Source organism: Gadus morhua, chromosome 2, assembly GCF_902167405.1.
Source record: "Gadus morhua chromosome 2, gadMor3.0, whole genome shotgun sequence".
In the NCBI taxonomy this organism is placed as follows: Eukaryota; Metazoa; Chordata; class Actinopteri; order Gadiformes; family Gadidae; genus Gadus; species Gadus morhua.
Window position 1 is genome coordinate 3323736 of NC_044049.1, and position 18130 is coordinate 3341865.

Genomic DNA, 18130 nt, shown 5'->3' on the forward strand with positions numbered 1-18130 from the left:
TAGCCCCTCCTCTGACAATGGCGTCACCATTTGTGGGTGTTCCCGTGGACCCCGGCGCACTTCTCGTACAGGCGTCTCTCCGGAGACAGAGGGTTTTACGGGACAGAACCGATCCCTTGGCATTGTCTGACGATATTCAGATTTCAGACTTTATTGTCATTGTGCAACGAAATTGGGGTTCTTCATGAGAGATACAGATTCTCATCATAGGGTGTTCGTTATTTGATCGTCCTTTTGGACCTTATGTAGACAATGATTACTGTTGCGCATTGTGTCTCTGTGCTAGAGTGGAGGTAGCGCGTCAGTCTTGAATTTCTGCGCGGGGGGTTCGACTCCCAAGTGATGCAAATTTATGTGAAGCTTAAAAAGTCTTCATTCTCATGCATATGGAATACTTATTCACTAAAGCTTATGGAATTATATTTTTGTGCTTATTTCGAACTTGAACCCATATTTTCAAGGCCGTGCTGGCACCACATCTATGGGGGTAAATTGCATGATGATAGACGGGCGAAATTGAACCCCGGTCGCTGGCGTTCGGGTCTTATACCAATCCATTACGCTAGAGCCGCTACCTCTCAGCGGTTAAAAACATGCCATACATTTCTTAAATAGGGTGTATTTCAAGTGAATTCCCTAAATGATATAATAAGGCAGGATGGACGTTGCTTATGCATTTCTAAATCATCATCATTCTATTTGGATTAATGGCGAACAATTCTGCATTTGGCATAGTTATTTTACAGACAATATGGAGAATATTTTCACTTATACGCATAAAGACTGCTTCATCTATCGTAAAGGTGAGAAAAATGACGCAAAAAACGCCCCTTTCACGTGAACGCGCACTGAACCTAAAGCAGAAAACCTGGTTCAACTAATTGAATCTAAAGTGAGCTTCGTGGTACCATTTAACTCTGATTGCGAGTTGCGGCTCTGTCGAGCCAGGTTTTCCCAAGAAAGCCTGGGTATGTTCAGCGAGCTTCGTGGTATAGGGCACAGGTTGCAGTACGGTGAGTACATACAATTGTATACAATGCAATCAAGTAACAGTTAGGTGAAAAACCATACGCAATTGGTAAACCCAGATTGTTAGCAAATGTTACTAAATAGTTAAAATGTTACAGCAATCTAATTTGTGAGGCTTCCATCAATATGTATCTATTTTAAGTTTATGAATCACAGTAACACAGAATATGGAATTCAGACGATTGATTGCAATTTACATTAGCTGTCGATTAACACGGGCTGCAAAAAGTAGGACAAAGAACACGTTTTGTTTAAATGGAAAGTATAACCGAGAGAGAACCCACTTGTAAAGCCACTCTGTCAGGAAGTCACATGGGTTAAAAGCTGTTACCTTCCTCTGAAACACAAACAAAATAAACAAACAATGACAGTACCATCGGTTGATTCCAATTGAGGACACATTTATAAATGGGATCATTTGTAATGAATGCATATTTTCTTCAATGATGAAGATTGATTTATTGCAGCAGGATAATTGGTCGGCTGGTATCTTTTCGGTTTAGAGAGACATTTTCCTACATTGAAACAATTCTGTTTCTGGGCCTCTCGGAGCATGGCTTCTAATCCAGGCAGCAAGATAGGAAACACAATCTCTTCCAAGTACTGAGTGATGGGACCTGAACACACACACACACACACACACACACACACACACACACACACACACACACACAGATAAGCCATTTGCTAAGAAGGAATTGCAGATTGATAGGACTCAGGAAGAGCAAACCTACGGTCTTGGAGATTTGGGGGACTCATAAGAGGTGTCGCAATGCACTTCTGACTTGATACTCTTGGCTTAGGAGCTTTGCTCAAAATGGAGTAGCCAGCAAGGGCAGGGTGGCCAAGAAGAGGGTCAAAGTTCCTCAGAGGGTCATCGTCAACAGAAACCTATAGCAAACAATTGGTTCATCACAATTATCTCATGACAAGTGAGGCCATTCTTTTATTATTTTTAACAATATTAGCAATATTCATTTTGTTATTATCTGACCTTGGCTGTCGTGAGCCCGTAGTAGACCGGGGAGTGTTTGCTGGCGCTGAACTGAGAGACGTGCGTGCTGATGGACGCAGTGTCCGTCCATCCGTCGCTGGGAGGACTGGGAAGCTCATCTTCATATTCTTAATAAATACAACCAAGTAGTATTACGTTTTTTTAACTCCTTCACCACTGGTTATTTATCGTTTTTTCTCTCTTTTTTTGTTTTTGTAATACATTACCTTCGCAAACTTGTTGCCACAGAGTTTTCTTTGCACCAATAATCTTTGCCATTTCTCACTGTGGTTGGTTGCTAGGGACGTCGTCAAGGAGATGCTCGGGATCAACTTCCGTTTGTGCAGTCGGGATATGACGTGTGCTTGCAAAATATTAATTACGAGAGCTATTTAGTCTCTCGAAGTAGCTCTTCTAACTCGGCCAATTAACCAATTTTGTCCAAAACCCTGGAAATTAGATGGTAAATTTCCGTGGTTAGGGTATTATTTTATTTCAACCGACGATTCTCGAATGATCCATTAGAGGGCAGCAGATAGTCGATGACGTCATCGCAGTCCGCTGGTAATAATATAATAATAATAATAATAATAATACATTTAATTTAGAGGCGCCTTTCAAGACACCCAAGGTCACCTATACACATTTCTTGTAATTTATTTCTAGGCCTTTGACTGGTACGAGTAGGGGTAACGAATCACTTGAAGCTCTTAAAATGTAACCCTTTATTGGAATCAAGGAATCCAAAGCAGTCGTAACGAAATCATAGATAAAAAGGGACAAAAATAAAAGCAATTTATCCAGAATAAACCAAAAAACGCGTCAATTTATGTTTCAAATATGCACCGATGAGCCTTTGACAAAATATAAATTGTACTAAGTCCTATCTGTCGTGACAAATTTACATAATAAATAGGATCCATTGACAAAATATTTTTTTACAAAATATTTTAGACCTGCTATGCTGCCAAAACAATAATTACACTCCTTTCCCGCCATTTCAAATCATGATGAATTGGTTGATGAATATGATGAATTGTTACTTCCAACAAAATGTTAACAGGGCCTCCTCTAGCACACTTTCAGCCCTACCCAGCCAAAAACAAGAAAATCTCATTCTTTTTTTTTTTTTACAAGACGTATTAAACAATATAGTAGAGCTTATAACATGTGATAATTAATATAATGTCATGGCGCACCTCTTTTCTAAAGCAACAAGCAGGATAGCGGTTATAAAAGACCATCTATTCACAATATACAGAATACATTCCTTCAGGGTACACGAGTTAAGAGAGCCCTAGTGACGCAAACGCAGCACACCTTTCCACCGCTAGAGGGCGAAAAACGCCCCCCATTTTCCATCCCATTTGTATCGACTCCGAATTACATTTGCAGCAGGCCATGACTCGTCGTTTCACTTCATTCGAAAATGTTCATTCCATCCGTATCCTCATGCAAGCCTTGTGTAATCCGACACTGCAACAATGAACGCAGGTTTGAGTTCATGTTCATAGCGAAACTTTCCAACACTTGGTTCCATACTTAGTTCATCTCCAAAGGTTGAAGTGTGGGCGAGTACAGAGGACTTCTCTCCATCCCATAATAATAAAAAATGCAACACATTCAAAGCTTGTCCGTAAGTCGGGTATTGTGATCCAGACGGAAGGGCGTCGGCCTAAGAGATAAAGGATGTTTGGATGTACTCCAACATAAGCAGTCTCTAAAGTTGACACGATTATTTTGAAGATTTGACACAAAAATAAAACGATGAGAAGGGGGAGGGGGGCGTGCCCGGACTATTGTGTCACAGGCTAGGAGTGCTGTGGCTTTGTTCCTGACAACTAAACATCAGACTCTCTAATGGAGGGCCGGATAAATTAACACGGTTAAACATCAAACAAACACAAACCCAAAGTAGAAGAAAACATGAAGTGGAGCGCAGAGCCGGAGAAGGGGGTGAGAGGGATTTGCAGTTCTCCGGCTGAATGTCTGTATAGCGGAGGAGGTGACGACAATAAAGATGCATAATAATATGGGTGAGGGAGGGGTCGTTGTTTAGCTGCACTGGTTGGGGGCTGGCTGAGTGCAGGAGGCTTTAAAAAGGGAGAGGGACATCTTTGCTTCTTCTTTATCTCCTTCTTCCTTCAGAGTCAACATCCTGTTCCATGATCCCAGACGTTCAATCTTTGCTTTTTCATTTCCATCTTTGATTCTTCTCAGTCCTACTCACGCACCAAGGCATGGCGCATCACGATTCCGTTCCACATTTTAAACCCACCACTCGATCACCCCATCCTAGTTTGTTAAAAGTGTTCTGCAAAAAAAGTATTTGATATAAACATTTTTCTTTTTAAAATCCTTATGCCCACACCCCATCTCCCCCTCTCCCCTTCCCTGCCGTCGGTGTTCCTCGACGAGAGCTTATGTACATTAGCATGATATGTTTGGTATTCTGTGGGGGCGGGGCCTCATTGCTGCGGGCGTGGCTCCCCGTGCACCCTGAAGCGATACAGGCAGGTGTACTCCGGGTGGCCCCAGTTGGAGAGCACCCGTACCTCGATGATCTGGAAGGCCTGCTCGTTCTTCTACAAGAGTCAAGAGCAAACAGGAGAAGAAAGAGTGAGTTAAGGGGGTGTGTGCGTGCGTGCGTGCGTGTGTGTCTGAGAACTTTGTTCACGCCGAAGGAAATGGTTTGTAAACAAATATAATTGAGTTGCAATTTTAGCTGTTTACTGAAGGTGGACCACACTGGATTCAGTACCAGGTGTTACGGAAGGTAACACCTGTAAAGTCTTTTTAAGATGCCTGCAGGTTGCTTGCTGAGAGTGTTGAGCAAAGACCAGGCTGCAGCTCTGAGCTCTAAGGGTAGCTGCCCACACTCTGTGGCTTTTCCTGAGTCTTGAACCAGCTGAAGCTTCACTTATTTAGCCTGGGTTTCGGAACCCGATCTCGTCTTTTGCATTTATATATTTTTCCGGGTCTACCAGACATGAGCTCCATGGGTGTGTTGGTGTGTGCAGTGACTCATCCATGCGGTGTGTGGTTGTACATGTGTTGGTCTTAGTTACCATGACCGGGAAGGTCTGCAGCGAATCCCCGTCCTCCTGGTAGACGTATTCTCCCAGAAGTTTACCCTCCTCTTGGTACTCATCTCCCAGACCCTGAGGACACAAACACACAGAAACACAAATTGGTGCCATTGCATGATCTCGATCAGAGAGAATATACAACTCAGACTCCGTTCCTTAGTGATCCCTTAAGGCTCAGTTGCGTTACATCGACGTTGAACCATAACCTTTAGTGATCCCTTAGCGAACGGACTCCTTGGGTCGGCTGAATTAGGGGTTCAGTGTTGTTCTTACATAGACGGTGAAGTTGCGGGGGGCGCTGGTGATGGTGCCGGTGGGCGACATGCTCTTGGGGATGTGCTCCAGGCAGAAGGCGGTGGGCTTGACCCGCAGGGAGAGCCGGATCACCAGGTAGCCCTGGGAGCCTTTAAACGCCCAGCAGTTCCCCGGGTACACGTCCGGCTGACGGGGGGAACGGGGGATGAGGAGAGGATGAGGGGTTAGATGAGAACACGCGTCAACAGTGATAGGTTATCTCATCAGAACCTAATATACACAATCATCCTATTCTGACAATACCAGGATGTACCTGGAGGGAAACGGGTGCTTTGATGTGATACGACAAATGATCGGGACACCAACCACATGAAAGAGCCGCAGTGCCGGCTGCAGTTTTTACTACGGTGATTCATTTCCCTTCATTCATTCATTCCACTTTATGCAAACAGAGAAAGCACGGGAACAGATGAATCATTAAATACTAGCTGTGGAGTGATAATTCATAATGCATGGCGTCTCGGGGCCCATCGTGCCACTCCCGATATGAACGAGTCACGCTAGTCTCGTAACAGAGTCAGGGCTCAGCCCCTTGACCGTAGACAGTCAGGCCTCTGCCAGAGGGACCCAGAAGCCTCACCTGAATGACGACGCGCGGCGACTGGGAGAAGTACCACAGAGGAAGGCCGAACAGACTCATCAGGGCCGTCTTGGTCTCGTAGGTCTCAGAACAGCGAGTGCTCAGGATGCTGCCTCCTAATGTCACACAAACCCAACGGATTAGATTGCTATATATACAGTATATTATATAATAATTTCTACCCATTCTGTAGCACCCCCCTTATCATTGAGATACAGGGACGTGGGTCCACGTTAGAGATTGGGGTGTTACCTCCAGACTCCAGAGCGTAGTCCACTAGGCCCGTCCGATCCTGGGAGTAGAGTCTCAGGGCGTTCTGGACGATCAGCTGCACTTGCTGGGGGGAGAGAGGGACAGACAGGGGGTCCGATCAAGGGGCAGAACATACAACGGCATACATTTGCATCAGGCTTGTACTGAAGCCAATGTGTTCACTGCAGGAACATTTTGTGACTTGTTATTGACTGGGATTTTGGATTGTAATATTATGATTCATCTGAAATTGGTCCTTTTTTCTGTGGTAATAAGTGTTTAACGTTAACAAACTACATTGTTCGAGGTAAACAACTCCATTTGCATGGGCATTACATTTCTAATACACCAAAACATCGTCCAACTCTCAAAAAACAGAAAAATGAGCTTCAGCCACTGTGATGTCCCCCCCCAGCCCCGGTAGTGGAGGCGAGCCCGTACCTCTTCAGACAGCCCCTGGGCGGTGGCGCTGTGCTGGACGCTGTGGCTGACGGTCTGGCGGACGGTCTCGCTGACGCTCTGGGCCTGGGCCTGGGCGTCCAGCAGGGCCTGCCCGCGGCTGCGCTCCAGCTGCTGGGACACGTCGCTCAGGATGGCCAGCTCCAGAGCGGCCAGGGACGCCTGCAGCTCGGGCCCGCCCACGTAGCGCTCGGACAGCCAGAGGACCAGGCTCTCGGGCAGCGCGTCGTCGCCGTCGCCGTGGTGACCCTCGCCCGCCTGGCCCGAGCCGTAGAACAGCGCCCGCAGCTCCCGACGCACCTGGGAGGAGACCTCGGAGGACACCTGGGCGGAGATCTGGGGAGAGGGGGCAGGTGGAGGAAGACAAATGTACTTTAACGGCAGGATCCAGAGGGGATGAGCGGCTGTGATGTATCAGAGACATGACGTATGAGCCCCGTGGTAAAGAGACGGGGGGAGTTCCACAGCTACAGAAAACATCCCCCAAATAGTTCAGCTTTCTTTTTGGAAAAAACTGAAAGTTATTTTTTTTTAATACCAACCACACTTTACTTTTTCGTTTTTACTTTACCGCTTCGGTCTTTACTTTCGACTACTGGACAAGCATCATTACTTGTCTGCTTTTAACATTTCCCTATTGGCTGGGATGCCCCATAGCATACACAGGAGTCCAAACACAAAAGGTAAACATAAGGCTCTAGCAACTGAGACCTCAAGCAAGGGGATGGTGGTTTTTTCATAAAAAAAAAAAGATGAATCACCTCAATAACACAAGTTACTGCTGAGCCATGAAGGCCTTCAGACCCCCTCTCCCATCCCTCCCACCTCTCCCATCCCTCCCATCCGGGTACTGGTGGGGCCGGCTCACCGTGTCGTGGAGGGTGTCCAGCTGCCCGCACTTCCCCTTGCACCCCAGCACCCCCTGCAGGTCGGCCCGGACGCGCCCCAGCTCCGCCTCCAGCCGCCTCACCTCCGCCAGCAGGGCCTCGTGGTCCTCCTGGTTGACCCCCACGCTGCAGGTCAAAGGTCAAAGGTCAGTATTCAGATTCACGAGGCTTTAACACGGGATTAAATGTGCATTCACCCCATTCTATTTCTCTATTTTATTATATTACAACGTTTTTACGTGAAGCACTTTGGAGTCTGCTTTTTGTTTGGGATGGTGCTATATAAATAAAGTTGCCTTGCCTCTTTCTCCCCCCCTGGCTGATTATAAGGCACTAGAGGTAATCTATATTGATCGCCACGTGTGTTGGAGTGTCTGGTACCTGATGGGCGCCACCGGTACGTCTGGAGCCTCCGCTAGAATGGCGGCCTCTCTCATTGCCTTCATGGTCTCCTCCTCCCTCTCCACTTTGTAGTGATGCTGCTTCTGCTGCACCTCCTGCAGCAGCACCACCACCCAAAGAACACCAGGTTTGTTAATCACAGGAAACACAACACATGTGAAAGCACTAAGATACTACCAATGATAATAATAATAATAATAATAATAATAATAATCGTCATCATCATCACACCAAGCGTCAATTCATTGGAAGAATATCCTATGCAGTGATCACATGACAGTGTTCTGAATGCAGATGAACCTGAACCAATCATGGGTTAGAACCCGGGCCGTACCTCAGTCCTGGAGGCCAGTAGGGCCAGCAGAGACTCCACCTCGGCCAATCGCTCGGCTCGATTCTGCTGCAGAAGCTCCTCCTTCTGCAAGGGAGACACGCTTTATCGATCAATCCGTCCCAAACCCTTACACAATGGCAAAACAGTGAGTAAATGGTAAATGGACAGCATTTATATAGCGCTTCCCTAACCAGTCGTGTAACAATATTGCCTAACAGTCACGCACACATCCACACACCGACGGCGGAGTCAACCATGCAAGGCGACAGCCAACTCGTCGGGAGCAGTTAAGAGTTTGGTGCCTTGCTCAGGGACGCCTCGACACTCAGCTAGGAGGAGCCGGGGATCGAACTAGCAACCCTCCGGTAACCGGCCAACACGCACCGCCTCGAGTAAGTGCGTTGTAAGCGCATTGACGGCCTACACCCCCGGCACGCAACAGAGCCCTTGAAGCAGCGCCTACCTGTGCCCTGTGGGCGTCGCCCGCCTCCAGCTCCGCCCGCAGCGCGCCCAGCTTCCCCTCCAGCAGGCCGGACACCCAGAGGCCCAGGCTGTCGCGGTCCGTCTGGGTGCGCAGCTCCTCCCGCAGGCTGCTGTGGAGGACCAGCGTGTCCCCGAAGCGCTGCTCCTGCTGCTGGTCCCCCCGCTGGACCTGCTCCCAGAGAAGAGCCAGACGCTGCTCCAGACGCTCCAGACGCTCCAGGTCCAGACTGGCTAGGGCCGCCGCCGCCGCGGGGGGGAGGGCAGGCTGCAGGGGCGGGAGGGGGAGGGGCAAGGCAAGGCAAGGAAACTTTATTTACATAGCACTTTTCATACACAGACTCAAAGATCTTCACATATAAAAATTGTCACACAATAAAATAAAATAATAGATAAGTAAAAGAAAACATATGCAAGGAAATGGGTAAATATAGAAAGTTAGAAAGGCATTTTAGAATAATGCCTTATCCTAGGCATTTTAGCTGACTACACACGTCAGCTTTTTAGAAAGTGCAATGTATTTAAGATTTAGCAGTGGGCAGAGGTTAACACGACAGGAAGGGTAGAATTGACCAATCGACATATTTAACAATTATTCGCCTCAGGCTCCGTGACTTCACGGACCTGAGGTGAAATACACACGAAGACTCGAAAAATAAACAAGAAAACACTTTTTGACGGGATTTATTTGTTTTTCATTAGCGGTTTTATCTGTTTTTATTAGCGTGACGAGACGACCGTCACGCAATATCCGTTTTTGCCCAATATCTTGAGATAGCGAACCGATCAAATTGCGCCATTTTAGGAGGTTCACGTGTAGCATATACTAATAAAGATTATTTATACACACAAACACGTTTAGTACTTTCTTGCATATGGATGACGATAGGTTTAAGGCGTGTGTTTTTGTTAAGGTTTAGGAAATATATCCTCCAGGAAACAAAGTATTTTGGTCTCTCGTTATCACTGCCGTGCCACCAGCACATCCTGGTGGGTTCCCCCCATGTCTGCCTGCAGTAGTTAACACATCTGTGGTTGGGTGTGATGAGTTCCATCAGATACGGCTCAACAAGCAGGCATTGTCAAAGAGAGTGTGACCTTCAGCTCTGCGCAAGCGCATCATTCCTCAGCGCGTCGCTGTCGCGCCAGTAATGACGGTGATCACACCCGCAAATGAATGGCTGGTTGTTCGTGAAAACAAACATTGAGTGGAAAAAATAAAAGCTGTGTTTGCCGCGTTTCCACTGCAGGGTGCGGTACGGTTCGGTTCGCCTCAGTCCGGTAGGGAGGGGGCGGTATAGCCCAGCTCCGTTCCGAGGTCGAGTTTCCACCGCCGACAGTACCCTTTATGGTAGGCCGGATGTCGATCGCCGCGGCATCTACGTAAACATCGTGACATCATAGCAGCGCGACACAGTGTAGACTGCTCAATAAAAACAATGGAAAAGTTGAACGCGACACATTAAACCAAGAGCTACCTCTGCACGTCTTCCTCCCCAAGAATGCAGAGGAACGTCTCCACCTCCTTCTTCGCCCAAGCAAGCGTTTTACATGACATGTTCATTGCAAAGAATGATACCTCGAGGCTACTGTTTGTTTGTTTTTATCCCCACGTCGCCCGGAAGTGACGATTCTGTCGACGGAGGGGGTGTGTAGCTCAAGTTTTGAAGTTACTGAAGACGAGGAAAAAACGAGTACGGCTCAGTCCGGGTCACGCCCACTTTTGGCGGTGGAAACACAATCCGTACCGCACCTTTGCGAACCGAACCGCACCCTGCAGTGGAAACGCGCCATTAGCAACGACCCAACAACGGAGATGCCTTCTTGTATGGTGGAGTAAGTGTTGTAGAAACTATAACCGAATTATCTATCACTTCAACTAACTAAACGCAATGAGGAATCGGAGAGTCCGGATCAAGTGTTGATGGAGAGTTTATTGCAACCCGCAAACGAGAAACAACAAAGCCGAGTGAGGTTTGCAAAGACACTCCAGATCCTCGTCCTGCTCCTTATATACCCAATCATTACACAATACAAAGTTAGACTTACCGGTACATAAAATGTTGATTTACATAACATGTTTTTTTAGGTCATAACTGTATCTTTGAACATACATTAACCTCTATGCAATCAGAGTACACCAGATAAGAGTAGAGTGAACCCACTCACTGGCGCCACGCAACACCTAACTTATAGGGGAAAGGTGATCAGCTACCTTCCACCATCAAAGTATCTATATGTTATGTAGGCCTAATAATAATAATCATAGTTTACCATAAAATGTAGGGTTAATTTCTTCCATATATGCCAGCCTACTTCTGAAATAATGCTTTTTAAAGATTGTTGGATTTCCCAAAACTGAATCAAAACCACGCATGAAAACACAAAAACGCGCGGCTAACTCAGTCTTGTTCTTAGATAACCCATTTTTCCACGGAAAGATTTCTCCAAATTTTTCCACGGACGAAGATGTCAAATGCATTTTAGGGCTAGGTGGTTACGGGTCGTATCAATGGCGGAGGGATAATCTCAGTGATGGCGCAGTTTTCCTTTGAGCCCGGCCCGGATACGCCGTCACGCTCATTGTATCGAGTTCTAAAAAGGTCTAGTTGATCAGGCGGCTCGGTCGAAACTCCCTGTGATACAATACTCTTCACAAACCCCCCCCCCCCCCCCCCCCCTCCCTTCCCCCTCTCCTACCGGCACAGCGGAGATGGGCGTGGCCGGCGTGGCGTGGCTCAGGGTCGGCTCCGCCTCCAGGACGGGGGCGGGCGGGGGTCCGGAGGCCGGGAGCAGGCTGGACAGGAGGACCAGGGGCGAGGCGGGCCGCCACAGGCTCAGGTTGGTGGCCGGCAGGTAGGCCAGGAGGGCTGCAGTGGACGGACCCCACCACCAGAGAGCTACGGGGGGAACGGACACAGAGCAGAGGAGTCTTGAGGACTGGTTGGGGGCAGGGAAGTGGCTAGGGAGCCTACGTGACAGCCTAAAGGTTCTGGGTTTGATCCCCAATGTCCTTGAGGGAGACCTGATAGGTAAGTTGAATGCATCTGCACTGCATACAAATTGACTGCATGTTGCTTTGGAGAAAGGTCTGTTAAATGACCGCAGAACAAGAGAGTGTGTGTGTGTGTGTGTGTGTGTGTGTGTGTGTGTGTGTGTGTGTGTGTGTGTGTGTGTGTGTGTGTGTGTGTGTGTGTGTGTGTGTGTGTGTGTGTGTGTGTTCCACAGATAAGGCTTGGTTCTGTCTCCTTAAACCCATGACCTGAATCCAGTACTGATCTTATGAAACCCGCTCTCTGGGGGCGCGTGCTGCTTCCGCCAACTACAAGCTGCGTGTGGAAGTGGGTCACGCGGTACACCCGAGATAGACTCCACAGAGCTCAGCACCAACGTACCTAGCAGGAGTAGAAGAGGTAGGAGAAGGAGCAGCAGTCTCCAAAGTAGGGGAACGCATCTGGAACAAAGCGATACAAGATGGTGGTCATGTAATATGCAAAAATATCGCCACGTCACACAAGCCACTTTGCACATGCAAAGTATTGCAAAGTATTGGTCAACAACACAGCCAACAGATATTTACGGAACACATGCTGTTACCACAACAAAACAAGATCAGGATAGGTATGGATTATGGAAATGGGTCTTACAACAGTTTTACAACAGTTGTTCAATAACTAAACATTTTTATTTCTGTACTTATTTATAAATAACCCAAGTGTTGTGTTGGAAGAATGAATAAAAAATATAATCATATTGACATTTGAGTCGCATAAGAGAAAAAATAAAAAAAGTCTATTCATATTCTTGTCACAGGACAAAAAGAAAATGCAAGAGCAAGAGCAAGGGGGAATGAATACTGAAGGCCAGGGGCTCTTACCGGGTAAGAAAGAAAACATTGAGGAGAGACATGAAGGACACCAGCTGGTACCATCCTGTCGCCAGGAACCACAGCAGTCCCCAGCCCACACGCACTGGACCAATGGGAAGACAGAGGAGTGAGTCAATAACAACAACAGGAAGCGAGTTTCACAACGTGCTGCACAACAAGAAAGAGTACCGCGTTTATCTTTCACAGAGAAGAGGAGGAGTTTTCAAATAAAAGCTTAGCATAAAAAATGAATACGTTTTTATTTTATATTGCAAATTTAAACAAGGTAAAGAACAGGGGGAAAAAAGGTATTTGGTAATGTATCAAATTCCCCTCCACACCCAAAAAAGTAAATGATTGTAGGGATTTTCCGCTTCACTTAGATTCCTAGAATGTGCACATGTGAACACAAACACACACACCCACCCACCCACCCATCTCTCAGTCCTGTACGAACACACACGGTCAGATCAGGACCCACCTGGAGCCGCTAGAACGAAGTAGATCAGCGAGACCAGCTTCCGGAACACCGTGTGGACCACCGTGTAGACCGCGACCCCGGCCCCGGAGCCAAGCGCTTTGCCCGCACGCACCACACCGTAGCCTGGTACCAAAAGGCAGGAACCTGGGCCGCCAAACAGACACGGAACAGGTTGCTTACCAAGAGAACGTCGACATTTCACTGATCGTTTCATTGAGGAGTTTGAACCAGTTTTGTTTTTGGAATAGATCATGAGGCCCTAGGATTGTTTTTAAAATACTTAAAATCAGTCAAGCACACAGATGCTAAGCAATAGCTCTAGTTCTACTCCAGCCGTGTTCCCCCAATGAAGCGCCATAAAAGGGTTTTTCATGAACCTGTGCAAGCCAGGAAGCTCAGCAGCGCCCCCCCAAGACGCTGAGTCCTGGACTGGGTGGAGGACTGGGTGGAGGACTGGGTGGAGGACTGGGTGGAGGACTGGGTGGCGGACTGGGAGAGCAGCAGGACAGACTGTGTCACTGCAGCGTGGGAGGACTGCTTCCCTTTACAGTCGTCGCCTGGGGTCGCCATGAACCAGGGAGGGTGGAGGGAACGAAAGGCCAGGACGGAGCACACACACACACACACACAAATGTGGCCGCATACACACACAAACACAGACAAACACATTACTAATGCAAAATCAAAAAGCAAGCAGCAAACAGAAAAAAATGCAAAAGGGTTTTATCTGCCTCGCAAATTGCAAAAATGAATAAATCATAAAGGCCGCTGAGTTTTTAATAACCAACGGCCAATGGAGGGGGTGTGAGAGTGAGTGAGTGAGTGACTGACTGACTGACTGACTGACTGACTGACTGACTGACTGACTGACTGACTGTCTACTTACACAGGGAGCCGTTGAGTTTAAGATGCGACGAGTCTCCCGTTACCAGATCTTTTACATTCATGCTTCCACAGAAGCTGGAGTGAGCTGCAACACAAAGGTAAACATTATTTGCATGGCAAATCTGAACGATACGTGTAAGCCAGGCCACAGTGAATGCCAATGGAAGGAGAAGAACACGGTGCTATAGGAAAGGTCAGATGGGAGAGAATCGGCAGAAGATGCGCTCTTTTCTTCGAGAGAAAAAGTAGGGAAAAGAATTGCATGCGACCTTCAACACAAGGGTGATGTTGAAATCAGCAGCTGAAGAATCCAGAGAATATAAACATTCTAAAAGGCAGTCAACAGTTTACTTAAGACATGGAACAGGACAGGAAGTGGTCAATCAAGAGGACACTCACAAGAGTGGGGTAAAACTGCGGCGAAGTAACAGAGAAAGACGGACAGAAACGACAAGACCTCATGCAGAGGATAAGCAAGATAGGTAGAGACCTCTCCATAGTGGCCAACCGTATCAGAGAAAGCACTGCCTTTTAACATTTGAATTGGTTGTAAAGAAAAGGGTGAGAGGAAAACAAAAGCTGCAGCAATTATAAGGCAGGAAGAAGAAGTAGAAATCGTACAATTCCTGAACTGCACTTCCCTACATGCTTATGTGTGCGTATATTTGTTTAAGCATCTGTCCGTATGTTGACATATGTGTAAGTACGTGCACATATGTGTATGCATGTGTGGCTAAATGAATGTGTACTTTATTTCTTCAATAGTGGAATGGAAAGTATGCAAAAGCCTTGTGTGCTGATGCTTTTCATTGAAACGTTTTTTGCTGCATGACGTTTACAACTAGGGACTAGGAATGGAAATTAGCTTGTCGCTATCTCTGTTGCAATATATTCAAATAACTTAATAAATTAATGAACATTGTTCTCCTGTACAGTGGGCCTTAGGTAGCAAACCACTTGGAGGCGTTTTCAATACAGAAACGGAAGAAGAAAGGAAACATTGGAAATGCCCAGTCGACAGATAGCGGATGAGGAGTTTAATAACAGCAACAGAGGTCCGTGGTTTCGGTGAGCTTCGACCCCCCGACCTTTGACCTCTGGGGCTGGACACGCTACCTTCTCCTTCATAGCCAGTGGCCCTGTGGCCTCTGATCCTACGGACAGCGTTCTGCTTAAACAGCCACACACTGGACATGCTGGAGGTCACCACTCGTCTGACAGAGTCTGAGAAGGACGTCAGGTAGCCTAGTGACACCCGTCACACACACACACACACACACACACACAACGCTATCGATTAGTCTGATAAAGAGATTTATTTTTTAAGAACAAGGAGATGAATGTGTCGTGTCCGATATTTGGGATGTGATAAGACATTTGGTATTTCTTTCGACGCTTTAGAGACCAGAGCTAGCATTTTAAAATCAGTACTTTTAACAGAGATCCGTTTAAAAGAAAAATTAAAAAAAGGCTGCAACATGCAACGTTTCTACTGCAACCTTTTACTCCAGCAAAGAGTGGCTGAACTAAAATCTTAGATGAGAGTAACTGTGGTTTGAAGTTGACACGGCTATAACTGTAGCTCCAACTCAAACCACTTGATGGTGCTAATGGGAAAACGTACATAGTGCAGGTTTAACAACACACTGAGCAGAAGCCCCGAGTCTGAGATGCTTCCTGATGCGTTTCCCTTCGGAGTTTGAATGCTAATGCCGAATGAGTAATGAAATCAAAACCGGACCCAAAAACCGGCCAGACCCCAGAGCGACAGTACGACGCGTTCGTGGCGGAGGTGATGTGTGTGTGTGTGTGTGTGTCCGTACCTTTCCCCTGGCTCCTGGCCCTCGAGCCTAGCCAGAGCACGCTGCTGAACAGCAGCGTGAAGAGGGACACCACGGGGGCGACCGCTTTCCTGCCGTAGCGCACGCATGTGCTGGACACAGACGCCAGGACGCCTGGGGGGGGGGGACGGACAGACATCGCTGAGGGTTAGCTAGGCACAAACAGTCACAGCCCATCGTAAATCAAAAAAAAAGAAAAGACAAAAAACAACATTCGGCCTGGACAGGGTTTCCCGCCAAAAATGTTAATGGAAGCTGTCGGACTGTCGCCCTGTAGCCTGATCTTTACACAGAGAGTGGATAAAGTTTAGATTATTTTATACTTTCAGATGATATTTACAATTAAAAAATAAATATATATAAATATTTATTTTTACAACGTAGTTAAGGCGGCAGCCGTGTGTTGCTGAAGCGGCCGCCTGAGTTTTAAAGTGCTGTAGGAAACCCTTCCCGAATTCTAAAAAACCTTCCCTTCAAGTTCGGGATTTGTTTTTCTTCGGAGCATAAGTTCCCTTCGAGCTGTGAGTCAGAAGCCCCTCCAGCCATGCATGTCCAAACGAAGCCCCGGAGTTCCTCACCCGTTTTGTTCCTTCGACTCTTGTCTCGGGAGTATATGCTGGAGGAGGGCGACATGGATGAAGACGACAGCGACGACGACGACGAGAAGGAGGAAAAAGCGCCGGTCGCGGACGCGGCGGCCTGGGCGCCCAGAGATGATGAAGAGGACGAAGATGAGGCGCAGTGGGCGCTTAGGCCGCCCGTGCTGGGGGAGTGTATGGAGCAGTCTTTACAGATGTAGCCGTTGGCGGCGGTGGTGTGTTCGGAAGACTTGGACACGCTGCCGGCGGCGCCCCCGTTGAGGCCGTGGCCGTGGCTAGTACTGCGCCCTGAAGAGAGACATCCAGTGTTGGGCGGTTAATAAACACAGCCCTTGCACGATACGGAGTAAGAGAAAGACGTTGATGAAGAGATCATTCAGAGAAACGTTCTTCGACTGACCTGTGAGTTCAACATCATGACCTGACCCTGGAAATGAAACGGAGAAATTTATTCAGTGAGAAAGAGCGTGAGAAATAGAAAGGGAAAGATGTGAGATGACGAGTCTGCATGCGCTTATTGGCCAGTGAAATAAATGAGTTTGAGGAACTTACAAACACTATTGACACATCAACCACCACAGCCCACAAAGCCTCCCACAGCGTGTATCAACCCCCGGCATTTAACAAAGCCAGCCTTGTGCAAGGCCCATCTCGCTTATTTTCTAATCATTCGCACCCTTCGTTTATACAATGGTGATATAAGTGCGATGACGGGCGTTATTTCCTGTGCGGCTCAGTGCTTTGCCAAATATGGTTCATTGCATCATTGCATAACTTGCAAACCTGCTTTACACTGAAATATGGGCCAAGACAAAGATGCTGGGCCAACTAGTAAATAGTGGAAATGCTAAAAAATACGAAAATATTGTACTCATTAGTTTTCATAATTCACACAAGCAGCGAGTGTCTTTTTGGTCTTGTGTGAAGCCTCTTTTAACCCCACAATATAAACGGTTTGGTGACAGGGCTGACCCCAGTATCCATCGGCAGTGGTGGTGGTGGTGGTGGTGGTGGAGGCACGTTGTCTCAGGCTGGCCTGGCCGGGGACGGAGGTGGAGGCGGAGGTGGAGGAGAGCAGGGTGGTGTCGGTGGCGAGGCCGGCGTGCTGAAGGCCTCCGCCCGCCACAGGGGTGCTGAGGGCAGAGAAGGACAGCGTCTGTCGGGGCGTATCCATCTGGCTCAGGGACAGGGTCTGAGAGACGGCCTGCTGCTGCTTCCTGTTGCGAGGCGTCCTGGGGGGGGGGGGGGGGGGGGGGGCGGAAGAGAGAGGAGTATGTGAGTTATGGTCACAACTAAAAGAACAATAAAAAGAAGATGAGATAAGACGGCCAATTCATTGGATAGAAAATGCATGAATTTTATTAATTATTCATGGAGAATTATCATTGATCAGAATATGATTAGAGATGGCCAATTCATTGTAGAGAAAATGCATGAATTATATATTGATTCTGGAAAAAATATCATTGATCAGTCGTTGATCAGTTAAAAAGCTTTTCTTATATTTCACTGAAATAACTTCTAAATGGCATGAACAAGTGCAACCCTCTGCTTTCTATATGTTGCATTAAACACAAAGTAATTGTACACAAGTGCAACAATATTGGTATTGCCCTATCAATGAGGTTAAGGCGT

The 18130-nt window shown here is 47.3% G+C and overlaps 2 protein-coding genes and 2 long non-coding RNA genes across 13 annotated transcripts in view; 2 read left to right on the top strand and 2 right to left on the bottom strand.

Annotated features, from left to right (window-relative positions):
- The window catches only part of iqck (IQ motif containing K), a 15996-nt gene extending 13603 nt beyond the window's left edge, over positions 1–2393 (bottom strand). For both annotated transcript variants that reach the window (XM_030343994.1, XM_030343985.1), the window contains exons 1-5: positions 2251–2393; positions 2024–2151; positions 1764–1920; positions 1549–1646; positions 1314–1366 (exon numbers count right to left, since the gene is read on the bottom strand). In XM_030343994.1, coding sequence (XP_030199854.1) covers positions 1314–1366; positions 1549–1646; positions 1764–1920; positions 2024–2151; positions 2251–2302 — 488 coding nt within the window. In that variant the 5' untranslated portion in view covers positions 2303–2393. The remainder of the gene's footprint in view (positions 1–1313; positions 1367–1548; positions 1647–1763; positions 1921–2023; positions 2152–2250) is intronic.
- Positions 2394–2733: 340 nt separating this feature from the next.
- The window catches only part of sun1b (Sad1 and UNC84 domain containing 1b), a 29830-nt gene continuing 14433 nt past the window's right edge, over positions 2734–18130 (bottom strand). For 6 of the 9 annotated variants that reach the window (XM_030377465.1, XM_030377415.1, XM_030377422.1 and 3 more), the window contains 21 exons: positions 17468–17727; positions 16896–16922; positions 16475–16783; positions 15879–16010; positions 15172–15300; positions 14057–14140; positions 13548–13727; positions 13171–13314; positions 12699–12792; positions 12217–12275; positions 11522–11721; positions 8805–9089; positions 8342–8425; positions 7987–8102; positions 7587–7731; positions 6701–7054; positions 6260–6344; positions 6008–6123; positions 5386–5553; positions 5092–5184; positions 2734–4608 (listed from right to left, as the gene is read on the bottom strand). In XM_030377465.1, the coding sequence (XP_030233325.1) occupies positions 4492–4608; positions 5092–5184; positions 5386–5553; positions 6008–6123; positions 6260–6344; positions 6701–7054; positions 7587–7731; positions 7987–8102; positions 8342–8425; positions 8805–9089; positions 11522–11721; positions 12217–12275; positions 12699–12792; positions 13171–13314; positions 13548–13727; positions 14057–14140; positions 15172–15300; positions 15879–16010; positions 16475–16783; positions 16896–16922; positions 17468–17727 (3181 nt within the window). In that variant the 3' untranslated portion in view covers positions 2734–4491. The remainder of the gene's footprint in view (positions 4609–5091; positions 5185–5385; positions 5554–6007; positions 6124–6259; positions 6345–6700; positions 7055–7586; positions 7732–7986; positions 8103–8341; positions 8426–8804; positions 9090–11521; positions 11722–12216; positions 12276–12698; positions 12793–13170; positions 13315–13547; positions 13728–14056; positions 14141–15171; positions 15301–15878; positions 16011–16474; positions 16784–16895; positions 16923–17467; positions 17728–18130) is intronic. The other 3 variants (XM_030377431.1, XM_030377450.1, XM_030377470.1) reach the window with 3 other exon arrangements.
- On the top strand, positions 7610–8797 carry LOC115558941 (uncharacterized). The gene is made up of 3 exons (XR_003979388.1): positions 7610–7751; positions 7936–8134; positions 8302–8797. It is a non-coding gene; the product is annotated as an uncharacterized LOC115558941 (long non-coding RNA).
- On the top strand, positions 11640–12235 carry LOC115558934 (uncharacterized). The gene is made up of 2 exons (XR_003979387.1): positions 11640–11853; positions 12050–12235. It is a non-coding gene; the product is annotated as an uncharacterized LOC115558934 (long non-coding RNA).